This window comes from Bacillus rossius (assembly GCF_032445375.1).
Source record: "Bacillus rossius redtenbacheri isolate Brsri chromosome 4 unlocalized genomic scaffold, Brsri_v3 Brsri_v3_scf4_2, whole genome shotgun sequence".
Classification (NCBI taxonomy): domain Eukaryota; kingdom Metazoa; phylum Arthropoda; class Insecta; order Phasmatodea; family Bacillidae; genus Bacillus; species Bacillus rossius.
Genome location: NW_026962011.1, coordinates 28,964,272 through 28,979,143, shown reverse-complemented (window position 1 = coordinate 28,979,143; position 14,872 = coordinate 28,964,272). Strand labels below are relative to the sequence as shown.

The following is a 14,872-nucleotide window of genomic DNA, read 5'->3' as shown; positions in this document are numbered from 1 at the left end:
ATGTTGTCGGAATTTCTAAATCTCGGTTCTTTTGGATTGTTGTGATTACTCATTCTCAGTTTCAGCTCGGGTATCGGATATTAAATTACCTATTGATCATGAGAGGTTTTGGAATTTGGCCGTGGATTTCGTTTAAGGATTTTGACCTAAATTTAAACTGGTTTTTGCTGAAGTCAGATTAACCTACCTTATTTGTTGTTACCGTTAATACCGGTAGGATTGTTGAGCAGAATTAAGTGATGCAGCAATGACTGTTTTATGGTTACAGCTGGTCCGATCCCGCTTCGCGTGCGGGAGGCTGAGATCCCGATCGTGAGCGACGCGGAGTGCATCAGGAAGATCAACGCCGTCACGGAGAAGATATTCATCCTGCCCGCGAGCAGTTTCTGCGCGGGGGGAGAGGAGGGGAACGACGCGTGTCAGGTGAGGAACACACACTGCTTGGGCCAGAGCTGCAGCTGTGGTGTGGGGGAAGCCTACAACTCATGTAGTTTCGGTTCCCTGCAAGAATTTCCGAAGATTTCCGAAGTTTTGCGTTTTGGTATTAACGCCACTTCAGCCGCTAAATCATAAGTTTCCAATGAAAACAAACATGTTGTGACTGACCTAACCTAACCTAACCCTTCGATTTTTTTAATTTCAATTTTTGAGAGAAATCCGAAGTTGCACGAACGTGGTAGGGAACCGAAACTACGTGAGTTGTAGGCTTCCCGTGGTGTGAAGTTACTTCCTCCACACACTGTTCCTGCCACTCGAGAGATGTTCTGTCCGTTCATTCAGCCACCCCAGTTTACTGCCTTGCAGGGCCGTTTTTACTTTCGCTCACAATGTTTTTCGTGTTCGGTCAATATTTGTGTGAAGAAACAAATAGCTAGCGACCGAAAAATTTCCGTGCATTTGAACATCAGATGGACTGTCATCAAAATAAGTTAAAATTCACATGCTCCCCAGTTAACATGTCTCACAAGTCAGTTGCCAAAAAGGAGATGACTATTGCCCGAGTACCTACGCAAATGATTGTGTAGTCTACCGTAGATTTCATCGAGTCAGCGAATTTGTCAGTACTTACCTATAGCACTTCAGAAAGGCATGGGCGTTTATCTAGAAAGTGTGGTCATCATGTTTGCTTTTCAGTGATATGGCGATGTAATATATAATAAGTTGAAGTGCTTATGAACTGCTTATTTGTTTACGACAGACCAGCTGTTGCTGTTTCTTTGCTTGAATGGGTTTCTACATTATTACATTCGTGTTTGATAGAAGGATACTACTACTACTACTTTTACTACCACTACTACTACTACTACTGTTCATCCAGTTCTGAGCGTTTCATATTCAGAGTGCGAACTTCTGCGTTGGTGTGACGAATGCCATTAGCATATGGGCAATGTAAATAACATAAAATATAGTCGAAACAGTATATCTGTGAGAACCAAAAAATATTAGTTAAGGATTATATAAACCAAAAGTTTTAATATTATGTTTCGACTTGTCTCAGCTCGTCGTTTGTAATACGTTAGAAGTATTTTTCACCTACATAAAAAAACTTTACAATACACATTTGTTATTTACTTACAATCTGATATATCAATTGGATGTTATATTCATTACTTGAAAATTTTAAGAGCTTACAGTATTATGAGTTTAACCTAGTGTAACAGCATTCTGATAGGTTCTTCTACTGCTTACATTTCTGAGTTAAATGCCAAAAGAAAAAAAAAACATGTACTCGTTTTGAACTGAAAAGTTAGGCAGGTTGTAACCATGCAGACTTCGCAGACTATTAGACTATGCACACTATGCAGACTATGCACACTATGCAGACTGTGCAAAATATGCGTACTGTGCAGACTATGCAAATTGTGCAGACAATGCGTACTGTGCAGACTATGCAGACTGTGCCGATTATACAAACTGTGCAGATTATGTGTACTGTGCAGACTATGCAGACTGTGAAGACTATGCGTACTGTGCAGACTATGCGGAATGTGCAGATTATGCGTACTGTGCAGATTATGCGTACTGTGCAGACTATACGTACTGTGCAGACTGTGCAGACTGTGAAGATTATACGTACTGTGCAGACTATGCGTACTGTGCAGACTGTGCAGACTCTGCAGACTGTGCAGACTGTGCAGACTGTGAAGACTATGCGTACTGTGCAGACTGTGCAGACTGTGAAGACTATGCGTACTGTGCGGACTGTGCAGACTGTGCAGACTGTGAAGATTATACGTACTGTGCAGACTATGCGTACTGTGCAGACTCTGCAGACTCTGCAGACTGTTAAGACTATGCGTACTGTGAAGAGACTATGCCTACTGGGCAGACTATGCGGACTATATGGACTGTGCAGACTGTGCAGACTGTGCAGACTGTGAAGACTATGCGTACTGTGCAGACTATGCGGACTGTGCAGACTGTGTAGGCTGTGAAGACTGCGCAGACTGTGCAGACTGTGAAGACTATGCGTACTGTGCGGACTGTGCAGACTGTGCAGACTGTTAAGACTATGCGTACTGTGCAGACTATGCGTACTGTGCAGACTCTGCAGACTCTGCAGACTGTTAAGACTATGCGTACTGTGAAGAGACTATGCCTACTGGGCAGACTATGCGGACTATATGGACTGTGCAGACTGTGCAGACTGTGCAGACTGTGCAGACTGTGAAGACTATGCGTACTGTGCAGACTATGCGGACTGTGCAGACTGTGTAGGCTGTGAAGACTGCGCAGACTGTGCAGACTGTGAAGACTATGCGTACTGTGCAGACTATGCGTACTGTGCAGACTCTGCAGACTCTGCAGACTGCGCAGACTGTGCAGACTGTTAAGACTATGCGTACTGTGCGGACTGTGCAGACTGTGCAGACTGTTAAGACTATGCGTACTGTAAAGAGACTATGCCTACTGGGCAGACTATGCGGACTATATGGACTGTGCAGACTGTGCAGACTGTGCAGACTGTGAAGACTATGCGTACTGTGCAGACTATGCGGACTGTGCAGACTGTGTAGGCTGTGAAGACTATGCGTACTGTGCAGACTGTGCAGACTGTTAAGACTATGCGTACTGTGCAGACTGTGCGGACTGTGCAGACTATGCGTACTGTGCAGACTGTGCAGACTGTGAAGACTATGCGTACTGTGCAGACTATGCGGACTATGCGGACTGTGCAGACTGTGTAGATTGTGAAGACTATGCGTACTGTGCAGACTGTGCAGACTGTTAAGACTATGCGTACTGTGCAGACTGTGCGGACTGTGCAGACTATGCGTACTGTGCAGACTGTGCAGACTGTGCAGACTGTGAAGACTATGCGTACTGTGCAGACTATGCGGACTATGCGGACTGTGCAGACTATGCGGACTATGCGGACTGTGCAGACTGTGTAGATTGTGAAGACTATGCGTACTGTGCAGACTATGCGTACTGTGCAGACTGTGCAGACTATGCGGACTGTGCAGACTGTGCAGACTGTTAAGACTATGCGTACTGTGCGTACTGTGCAGACTGTGCGGACTGTACAGACTATGCGTACTGTGCAGACTGTGCAGACTATGCGGACTGTGCAGACTGTGCGTGCCGTGCAGACTATGCGGACTGTGCAGACTGTGCAGTCTATGCGGACTGTGCAGACTGTGCGTGCCGTGCAATCTGTGCAGTCTGTGCGTGCTGTGCAGACCGCAGGCTGCACAGGGCAAGGCCCGTGGCAGCACGGCGGTGACACCCGGGTTGTTGTTCGCCGCAGGGCGACGGCGGCGGCCCACTGGTCTGCCAGGACGACGGCTTCTACGAGCTGGCGGGGCTCGTGTCGTGGGGCTTCGGCTGCGGCCGCGTGGACGTGCCCGGCGTCTACGTGAAGGTGTCCTCCTTCATCGGCTGGATCAACCAGATCATCAGCGTGAACAACCTGTAGCCGCGCCCCTCGCCCGACTTGCCGCGAGTTCTTGTGCTGGACCGCTGCCCGTTGCCCCGTGGCTGGACCTGGCGTCGGCTGGCACCGAGACTTACCGTGTTTATGTTATCCATCACAACAGGCTGGCTACCTTTCAGATCACTATACTTCTCTTTCCACTTCATTTCTAAATATTTTAAAAGAATAAAATCAAGAAAGGTTTAAGATTTTTGGATTTAGCCTATGTATTGGAATAATTGGACAAAATATTCATTAAAAATGTTTTATGATTATTTTTGGAACCCAAATGATTGTGGGTGTAATTTATAAGCCTTAATATACTTCAAATATATTTTACAGCAGATTATAATGTTTTCTTTATTATATTGTATCTACTTATTTTAAATTACGCAGTGTTTAGCTAAGAAGAAAAAAAATTAATTTAATTTATTTCTCTTAAGCCACTTTTGTTTAATTCAAAAATAAAATATTGAACTGAAAGGTACCTTACAAACTTCGTTCTTTGAACGATGTCATTACCAAAAAAAAAAGTACATTCATGTAAGTGAGTGCATCTTCTGAAACCAAATAACACCGCATACAGTTATAAGTAAATTTTTACACGATTGAGCGTATGTTTCAAATTCAATTTTTGAGCTCGCATTTTAGTGAAAGCTAGTCCCACTTGTACTAACAACATGACTCTCGTGCAAGCAGTTGTAAAGGTTTTTGTACATTAATCATAAATTAACATAGGAAATAGGTAGCCAAGTAAGGGTTTATACATACGTAATTAACGAGGCTGTTAAGAAGATGTAGAGTTGCTAGTTCCGTGCCATGGGCAGTCTTGGCACGATTGGAAGACCGTAGGAATTATAGAAGTTAAGATAAGAGGTAATCTTGGCTACTCTAGACTTTGAAATATCATGTTCCGGTGCCCCATAGCAAATCTAGAGTTTTGACTGTTGGTCATGGACAAAAGCCCGCCCTTGTGCAGTTCCAAGTGTCTTGTCCACGTGATACTGGTTGTTCGTGGTCAGATGTGCCAGCAGCAAGCTGGCCACCGTGTCAAACATAAATCGTTGATTGTACTCAAAATAAAAAATAATATTACACTGTAAATAATAGTACTTAACAAAAATTAGGACGCAACCAATAACGACATTCATTCTTAAGTACTCAATATTCGTAAAACCACACTGACCGTCTGAAAAAAAAAGTCTTCAAGCATGTTCGTCGAGCTGCGCGCATTAGGTCGTGACCTCGGTCTTTCTGCGTTATCTTGCAGGGAAGGAAACATACTTCCGACCCGTCTATGACGACGAGAAACTTACCTTTCTTCCCTTAATTGAAGATCTCGGCCGGAAATATTATTTCTCGTTCTCGAGAAATAAACACATCTGCCGAAGTTCTCGCGCAAATGATGCTCGCAGGACAACTCGTCACCGCATATTGTGTCATCCCTTGCCGCATGCTCTATGGGATACTGATGTTTATTATGTGTTTGTTTCTCAAATCCTGAGATTTCTTCTACACAAATCAAAGTTCTGCATGGTGCATCGCTACATTTTTCTAATGACACCATACTCGTATTGTAAAAAATGCTCAATAAACACAAAAATAAAATAAGTTCAAAAACATTCACTTAGATTAAAAACAGATTATTGGACTTTGGTACTCAAACCAACAAATAAAACATGGTTGAAATTTATATTTTAAAACTTATTTTCACTACACTTTGTTTTAACTGAACAAAACGCAACTTAAACCTTTTTATGAAATAAATAAAAAATAATGAATAAATGTTTTTTCCTACAACATTTATTATATTAATCGTTTATTTTTAAATACAAAAGAGTAACATATTAGTAGAGATACTTTTTAATGACGTCAGAGTTGTCGTTGAAACAACAGTGTAACACAACTTGTTATTCATTACAGAATTGGGGCAGGTGGGAAAGAATTGAAATCAGTGTTTAAGATATATTTCATTGTAACATGTGTAGGATATTTCAAAAACCACCGTATCTCCTACTTAATAAGTCATTCAAAATATTAACTTTTTATTTCTCTCTGTATCTTTGTAGACCCAATTTCAATGTGTTAATTATCAGTTTATTTCTATTTAACTATCAATTTATTCTGCAGAAACGAGCTATAAAATGTTTAATATTTAACTAAATGTAATTTTCATTACTTTTTTTCATCATTCGTTATCAAACAACGAACTAAGAAACTCCATCTGTATTGTCATAAACCCCTGAAAAAATGTAAATACAACATTAGTCTTAATTACCTTTAGTTCGGCTCAAGTATGTGCAGTGCAAATGTGTGTATATGTCTACTAAAGTGCAATGTTTTCTTTTTTTTAAATGTGTACGTCTGCATGATGACAACTTTATATTGTGATAAAGTTGGTGTGTTGTAATTTATTTATTTAAATATATCTATATTATACAAATGTACTAGTTTTTGTTAATTACGTCAAGCGACCTCCTAACAGTTATGTGGGAAATCCATCCTCCTGCGGTCTCTTTAGCTGCAAGGACTCCGGTTCAATTCCCACATCAGTAATATGTGTGATGATGACCTTCAGCTATAAGTTATGTTAATGCAAACTTTTGTATCCCAGGCAGCAGGAGTGACACAAGGGTTGTCAGTGGCTGAGACATGTCCTCAATGTCCCCCCTTTTATATTTTGTATTATTTTCTTCGCTAATACAGCGTTTTAATTTCACATTCAGAGAAATTCAAAAATATTTTTTGAAACTAAATAAATCTTATGTTATTATTTGGCAAATATAATGTAATAATTGATATATTTATAAAATTAAAGAAACTAACTAAACGTTAAGTGTTGTAAAAAGATTTCATGATAAAAAAATATATAAATTTAGCATCAATTTAAGTACATAATATATTAAAATATTGCAAAAGTAATATTTTTTGTAAAATAATCATGCATATTTATAGGTGTATATTTATATATACTCTTATCACAATATAAATTGTATTTTTTCTAAGGACCATAACCTGTTATTGTAAATATAAAAAACATGAACACGGACACAAATATGATTGTGAATAGTAAAAAAAAGTATTTCATCTCAGTTAAAAAAATTTTAATTCTGTAGAGTAAGATCTATTTGATACAAAAAAAATCATATGGCACAATGTGTATTACAACTCACAAACACAAGAAGTTTTTGACGTGACAACATCTAATAAATCGATGAACGCCGGTTGCACGCACGAAAAAGTGTCCCGTAACGCACATTTTCCCTCTACGATGTGTCCCATTACGCTAATTGTACGCTTGCGCCGCATCTATGTCTCATCCACTCGATTGGAACAACCATCGATTTGACTTTTCAATCATGTTTTCGTCATTTGAATTATTAATATTATATAATTTAACGATCGTCCACCGATTTTCAGCACAATCGATACGATTATTTAAAAGTAATGTTGTATTTTCAAATACGTTTTTGTACGAACAATGGTGTTTTACAGTTACACATAATAATTCAAATTACACAAGGGATCTTTTGCACAATGTTTTAAAAAATATTGTAACACGTTATAAATAAGTTTGGTGTATTTGGGATGCGTATTTGTTATAAAATTGTATTATAAAAACGAAATAATATTATTCCCCTACGGTGATTCCATCTACGGTGACGGACGCGAACCGAACGAATCGCGCTATTAAACCGCTTCCGCGGCAACCAGGCACTCATTAATACTTATTTTCCTTTGTTTATCGCGAGGGGCGTTATTATTATTGAATTATAAATAAAATTTCGTGCCCAGGGCCACAATTGCATATCATTTTGAGCACTGGAAGACATAAAAACGTAAAATATCCTCGACGAATTTTAATCTCGGCCCCAGCGCACCACGAGCGTCTGGGTTGGAGATTAAACCCGAAATTCTTTCTTAAACTTACTAATACTTATTTTATTAACTGCAAGGGAATATTTATTAAATTATACGTTTAATTTCACGACGAACAAACTTCGTCGTTAAATGTGTAATTGCGAAAAAGCGTAAGACATTCTCGATGATCTTGAAAAATAGCAAGCATGTATAAACGTTATAGTTAATATAATCTCTTCGTTAAAGTAATAAACATATTGTAATTAATGAGTGCAAGTAAAAGTAAATTTATCGATTGAATTGTAGATTTAATTTCACTCCTTCTTTGTATCCATACAAAATAGTGATAATTCAATAAAAATGATTCAATTTTATTCATAAAAGTATGCAATCATTTCATCAATGTTTTGTTATGACGTTGTCACGTTAAACTATCGTCCGTAAATCGACTTTACAGACAACCAATTTTTTTATGTCACCTTTTCGGATTCCATTTGACATAAACAATATATAAATTTAAAGTGTTTATCCAACAATTATAAATCAATTAATTCTGGTAAAACTCACCTATGATATCATCATCAATTCAGGTGTTGTGAACAGGTGAAATTACTTGTGCAAAGGCTGCCTTATCTTCAGACACGATATCGTATCTATAAGTAGGACAACCTCTGAGTGAAGCTAATGAGTCTACGACGGTTAGCTGGGACACCAAGAGAGCTGCTTCGAGAAATCAAACTGCGGAACAAAGATGATGAAGGCGGTTGCCATGAAGTGGTGCGTGTTTCTGCTGTTGGTGCCATCTGTGATGATGAGCGTCAGTGAAGACCGGAGGTGAGATGCGACCACCTGCTCCTTCAGGGATGCTGCGGGTACAGGAAATGTGGTATCGCAGCCACCTTCCAAGTTATATCATTAAGACTTCAAAGTTTATTAAAAACCAATTGTGTTATAACAAACAGCGCAATATTAGTTGGATAAAATAAATAAAAACATGTTTGAAAAGTTTTATATGCAACCAACAAAGTTTTATAAATAGGTTTTAATCTCTTTCTAAAACAATAGAAAACTTAATTTTTAATTATTGTTAAAGTTTTTCTGCGACGTTTTGCGCAAATAAAATGACAATATGATGGTCTAGAGATGAGCAGAAGTGAAACTCCAAAGCTCTAAAAATAAAACAATACATATAACACTAATATTTAGTAAAGTGAAAAAAAAATGTTTAGAAAGCGATGTTTCAACGGACTTTCCAGCAGTCAGGAGGCCATCTTTAAAGACATTTAGTTTGCGCGTAGGTATGACTGGGCATAACTACAACGGAAGCTAAAGAAGTTTTTATTCTGTTCTTAAATTTTATTGGTTATTGATTTCGGGGATGAAAATAAATTACTAAGTTTTAATACGTTATCGAAAAAAAAATTTATGTTATTCGATCTTGGAAATGTACGTATATATATATATATATATATATTATCAAGACAGTCTGATCAATAAATTCTCCGTAGTCATAAACATATGTTTTTAATCTATTACTGAAGTAAAAGTGTTGTTTCAAACCATGACATGCATGTGTCTCAGTAAACACCACGCGCATTGCTACAAAAGTATTTAAAATTCATTCAAAGTTTCAAAATTATATAGATTCGGTCAATTTAATTATCACCCAACTAATTTATATTGATTTGAATTAAGTTTCCAGAGCAGAGTTCACGAAAACTTTTGCACGGATGTATGATGTTCCAGGGGAAACATATCTTGGTTAGTAAGGATCAACGAAACTAAATACTTCGGAGATGTTCTGGATCTCGCGCTCAAGGACATCAGCCAAGCCGACGTCATCTTCAACTTCGGAGGGCCAGAGTTCAGGGTCAACATTTCTGTGAGGAAAACATCCGTCCTACAGTTCATACACCTGCCCGTGGCAAAATTGTGGTGTTACCAACAAAAATAGCTGCATGCAAAATATATTAACTGTAGAGTATTTAATAAATAAACTGGTTGTTAATAATACTGCGGTCTGAAAATGGGACCTAGTAACCTCTAAGTGTCTGGGGAGGTACTGGCACATTGGAAGTGCAATGGCCATATGACCCACAAGGGCCTGTGACTCAAGACGCCTGTGTCAGAAGCATACTGTGATCATCACCCTAATGTGGTTCCAATCTACTTGTTTAACAGTTTTTTTTTTCCTTATTTTAAAATCAAATCTATAAAAGTTGTGGTAACTTAAACAACCTTTAATGGCTACAAAAATAAATGGTTGCATTGGCATTTGAAGTTTCAACCACACGAGTTCTTCACTTGATTTTAAAAAAACTCGCACAAATAAAGTTTCCGTGTTTTATGTCAGGGAGGGAATGACTCAGTCACCCTCAGCAACTGCCGAGTCACAGAACTTCAGGACGTGAGCCTCAAATCCACCAGCTACTACGTGTACCACCTTTACGGCTGGGACTACTCCGGGTTCGACAGCTACTTCTCTATCCCTTCGTCCAAGGTGAGCGCTCTTCGAGGCCGTTCGCGTCACGCTGTACGACCGAAACAAACATTTCTGGTGACTTAACAATAACAATGATCGCATGCAAGGGCTCACCCCAAAGGGCGAGTTGACATGTACACATGTGGACCGCTGGTGAGTGGAAACCTTCACCGGGGAGATGGTGGAAAGCATTAGGGGGAGAAATAAACGTACCCTAAAAAAACTCAACCCCTCAACCCCGCTGCACAACTTCCCACGCTCTGGGGTCGGATATTGGTCACCCTCATGGAAGGCCAGCAGATTAACCACTCTTTACTCATCCTACATTTCGAAGGGAAAAAATCTTTTAGTGTATTCATGGCGTGTATAGGGTTCTTGTATTATATGTTCCTGTTCCCAGGACCCATATGCCAAACCATGTGCTTTATTAAATGAAAAACTAATTCCGTTTCCTAACCTTTTCTGACCCGGCACGAATCCTTGATTCTGATAAGTGAACGGCTGCGTCACGTGGTTGCCAGGCTCGGCATTTGTTGGCCATGTCCACTCCACAGGACTTGCGAACCGCAGTAGGGGGATTAGTGACACCTGTCAGACCTGGTGGATGGTCTAGTGTGTGCCCTAATCAGCCCGTGGTCACTAAATGGATGTAATGGTTCTGTGTGTGTGTATGTCTTGCCAACATTGCTGACTAAAACTGATGTTTTCTCACTTGGTAAATGATGATGTACGCAACTTGTGCGGTTCACTCTGAGAGATGTTAGCCTCCCCCCTCCCCCCCCCCCCCCCTAGTGTTGCTGCGCACAGCTCCAGACTCACGTGTCTCGGTGACAGATGTCACAGCATGTTCAAACAGTTTTCGTGCCGAGATGCCTCTCAGGGCGGGCGGCAGGCGGGGCTAGAGGTGTTCAGGGCGCGGCTGGGTCTTGTTCGCAGCTGCTGTTCGACTACTCCATCGAGAGCGCGTCCGGCGCGGCGCTGTCATCGGGCGAGGCGACCTTGCGGCTGTCCAGGGAGGTGTCGGAGGTGCTGTTCCAAGTGGACAACAACTCCACCGGCCAGTACCACGTGGTGGACGCAACAGGGATGTTCTCCACGCTGGGGTGAGTAGTCGGCGCCAGGGAGCGATGAGCCTCCAGACACCTCCCAGCTCATGCGGTCCTGACACTTGGCGCAGCTCCGCAGGCAGGGCCGGATTTAGGGGAGGGCCACCGGGGCGAAAGCCCCGGGGCCTCCACAAACGGAGGCGCGTTCCCCCCCCCCCCCCCACAAACGGAGGGCCCCCAATATAGAGACATCGGAAAAATAATCTTTCAAATTCCGACAAGTAAACACGAGTAAAACATATTTTCCTTTGATATTCTTTTTTCGCTGATTTACCTTTACCTACAGTACTCTGTACATACATGATTATATTATTGTTAAATATTAACAGAAATATTCATTAACACTAATATTTAATTTCATATAATTCTTGTCTCCGATTATATTTATGTATGTTTTTTTTTTAAATACTAAGAGAATCTACTTGATTTCACAATAATATTTTTATTGGAAAACTCGACTTAAAAAAAATTGTTCATTTTATTTGTAAAATAATTTGGGGCCAGGGGGCCTCCGCTCCTCTGTTGCCCCGAGGCCTCCAGACCTCTAAATCCGGCCCTGTCCGCAGGTGTAACGTTGTGGCGGACACGGCTAACAGGTATAAAGGCTGCATGCGCAGTCACTCCCAGGACACGTGAAACGCTCTGGTCCATGTCTCACACAAGGTACCGGCTCCCGAGAGGAGCTGAGACACGCAGGTCGACCAGCGACTAGCACCCGGCCGCTCACTGCACGTGTGACTTCTTGTTGCAGTGAGCTGACGGGAGTCGAGCTGACGGGAACGACGGACGCACAAGTGAAGGCAGCTGTGAGAGACATCTTCAAGAATAACGACCTCGTCATACAAACCATACCAACAACCGCTCTCAATTATTACATCCTAAAATACATCAGAATTATCGACGTGAATGATTATATAATACGTAAATGATTAGCTCATTTTTTTTCGCAGCATGTAATGATTGACACTTCAGTGAAATATAATTATTGCATTACCATGATGACGGTGGACACTTGGGTCATCTTTTTTTACGAAAAAAAAAAACTCTTGTCTCTTCTGCATAACTTCTATTTTCATTCCAGGCTCTTGGCAGCTCGGATTGTGTTCTCGTGGGTCATTCACATAGAGGCGGCTCCAGAGCTCTTTTACTACACCGACGCACCTGTTACAGAAAAATGTTCGTCATAAATTGTAAATTACTATTCATTACATTACATAAGTTGCTTGCTGCCTTCTGGAAGTATTTGTTTATCATTGATTATGAAATACAGTGTAATTTGGCATAGCAAATCTCTGAAAAACACCAATAAATGTAAAAAAAAAAAAAAGTTTTATTTTTCAAATGGAAGCTTAAGGATAACAGGATTCACAGGTAGAGTAAAATAAACTGACAATAAAACTATAAATATATTTATTTCACTCAATAATGCTGTTACATCAATGACAGGAAAACTCAAACATGGCTAGTCAAAATGGAGTGACGATATAACTTGTTATTGATGCATGCGATAGTGCAAGATTGTACAGTTACTCACAAAATCTTTTTAGTAAAATATCAATATTTTTCAACCTTTGTCGTGGACTCAAGTTGAATATATTAGGTAAAATAGTTTATGCTTATTTCTACAAGGATTCAAAAAGTAGTGAAGAGTGTTGATGTTTCACAGCATATAACTTACAGAAGCCTATCCCACCGCACTCCATAACTCGGGGGAGTTCAAGTCACCACCACACGGACGTGAGCAGTGTTTTCCAACCCGAAGGCCGGCTTATCCTCTACCTCTCCTCTCAGTAGTTTTTGAGTCAACCTACAGATCTGTATGTAAACATTCCAGAGCCGATGAATAAAGCCAGAACTGTATAAGGGATTGCTCCGCCTTTTTTTAATCAGGAAAGGTGTTAGAGCTTCAGCTATGACCAGAGGCTAGGGCTACCCATCCCGGCTTAGTCACCACCTCGGCCCCCTTTTCACTCAGCTAACCACTCCGGCCAATGTTCATCCCACCCCTTGTTTGCCCCTCCCCCCTTGTCCAGGTCATCGAGTAACTTCAGTCCCGCCCCTAGCCACTCTACAATCCGGACCCTGCTTACTGCAGTATTGCTTCCACGACTTCGTGGCCAATGAACATGCAAGTAGGTATTAACGAACTTTTCCTCCATTGCCCTTACATTCATTTCACACCGCAGTTCAACAAAAAATGTTTATTTTTATTTTGTTGGGGCTTGTTAAAGCCCCCACTCTTTGTGTTGTTGTACTGATTGGGGGAAGGTTTTATCAATTCAGATAAATAAAAATGCATTTTTTAACGGCACGTACATCCAAACCTTACTACTGAACCCGAATTCCCAAATTTCCTCGCACCAAATATGGCTGAAGCTTAACGTCTGCGACAGTCAGCTCTGACTCAATATATGAGAGATAAAAAGAACTCCTTTTTTATACGTAATATAAAATATTCACAGGGTAAAAGTAACATTTAAGTTTGAAAGGGCCAAAAACGTGAAAAGACAGTTTTAAGCACATTAGAACAATCTGCGTTGGGCGTGAGCAAGCACTGATATATTTATCACGGGAATTCCTTCCACTGCGATATTTTTCAGAAGCACTGTTCTGAATCCAAAAACAACTCCCCTGTATTTAACATTTATTGCTATTTCTCTTTTTTAAGTGAGATTTGTTCCCGCGGAGTAGCCTGTCTGAAAATACAGTTGGTACGCCTGTAGGTGAGTTTGCTCTCATGTTCGGCGCGGGCTGGCTAGGCCACTTCGACTGTCACACTCGTTTCTCCCGAAGTGTGTCTTTAAGGGCGTGATTCGAACTTTTGGAGACCTCTTACTTTTGCATCGCAATACATTCTTTGATTCTTGCGAAAACTTTCAAAGTATCTAGAAAGCTAACATTAGAGGTTGGTTTTTAGTCCGCTTTGACAAATCCATTTCACACACATTTGGAGGAAAAAAAAATCCTGTGCTAAGTAATCTCAGTGTTAGTCACTACAAAATAATTATCTGGACAGTCACACACACAAACTCGATTAATAAACTTTAAAAAGCAAATTCACTCACACTTAACGTAGGTTACTACATACCAAAATGATAAAAAAATCTAAAGTAATTGTAAACCCTAAAATAACATCATAGGTATTAGTGGCTTGTGATGATAACCAATTGTCTCTCGCTTTCTCCAGTGAAACGGACGGCTTGCATATGCAATACGTTGCTCGTATTATGCTACGGTGGCTATCGGCTTCAGAAGGTTGGTAGACGAAGCCGTCGGTTGCTGGGGTGGTTGCAAAGATGGTGACGTCACCTCGCTGGCTGCTCGCCTACCAAGGGTTGGCAACACCGGCAAGTGGCATGTTGTGTCTCCTGAAAGACAATGTTCACTTACTTACACACAGGTACATTCCAGCTTACACACTCACGCATCATGTTTTTTATGCAGCAGGCAAGAAACTGGCGTGCAATTCACAACTAAGCAGTTTCACGAGAATAGTGATAATAATTA

General features: G+C 40.5%; 3 protein-coding genes across 3 annotated transcripts in view; 2 read left to right on the top strand and 1 right to left on the bottom strand.

Annotated features, from left to right (window-relative positions):
• Positions 1-6,285, top strand: part of LOC134541981 (protein masquerade) — a 37,662-nt gene extending 31,377 nt beyond the window's left edge. Inside the window, exons 8-9 of the mRNA XM_063385753.1 lie at positions 269-423; positions 3,752-6,285. Of these exons, the coding sequence (XP_063241823.1) occupies positions 269-423; positions 3,752-3,919 (323 nt within the window). The 3' untranslated portion in view covers positions 3,920-6,285. The remainder of the gene's footprint in view (positions 1-268; positions 424-3,751) is intronic.
• Positions 6,286-8,450: 2,165 nt separating this feature from the next.
• Positions 8,451-13,674, top strand: LOC134541977 (uncharacterized). The gene is made up of 5 exons (XM_063385746.1): positions 8,451-8,611; positions 9,524-9,659; positions 10,131-10,277; positions 11,196-11,362; positions 12,117-13,674. Exons 1-5 carry the CDS (start codon positions 8,529-8,531, stop codon positions 12,292-12,294), a joined length of 711 nt encoding a protein of 236 aa, XP_063241816.1. The 5' UTR covers positions 8,451-8,528; the 3' UTR covers positions 12,295-13,674.
• Positions 12,761-14,872, bottom strand: part of LOC134541976 (ionotropic receptor 25a) — a 33,423-nt gene continuing 31,311 nt past the window's right edge. Inside the window, exon 18 of the mRNA XM_063385745.1 lies at positions 12,761-14,733. Within this exon, the coding sequence (XP_063241815.1) occupies positions 14,691-14,733 (43 nt within the window). The 3' untranslated portion in view covers positions 12,761-14,690. The remainder of the gene's footprint in view (positions 14,734-14,872) is intronic.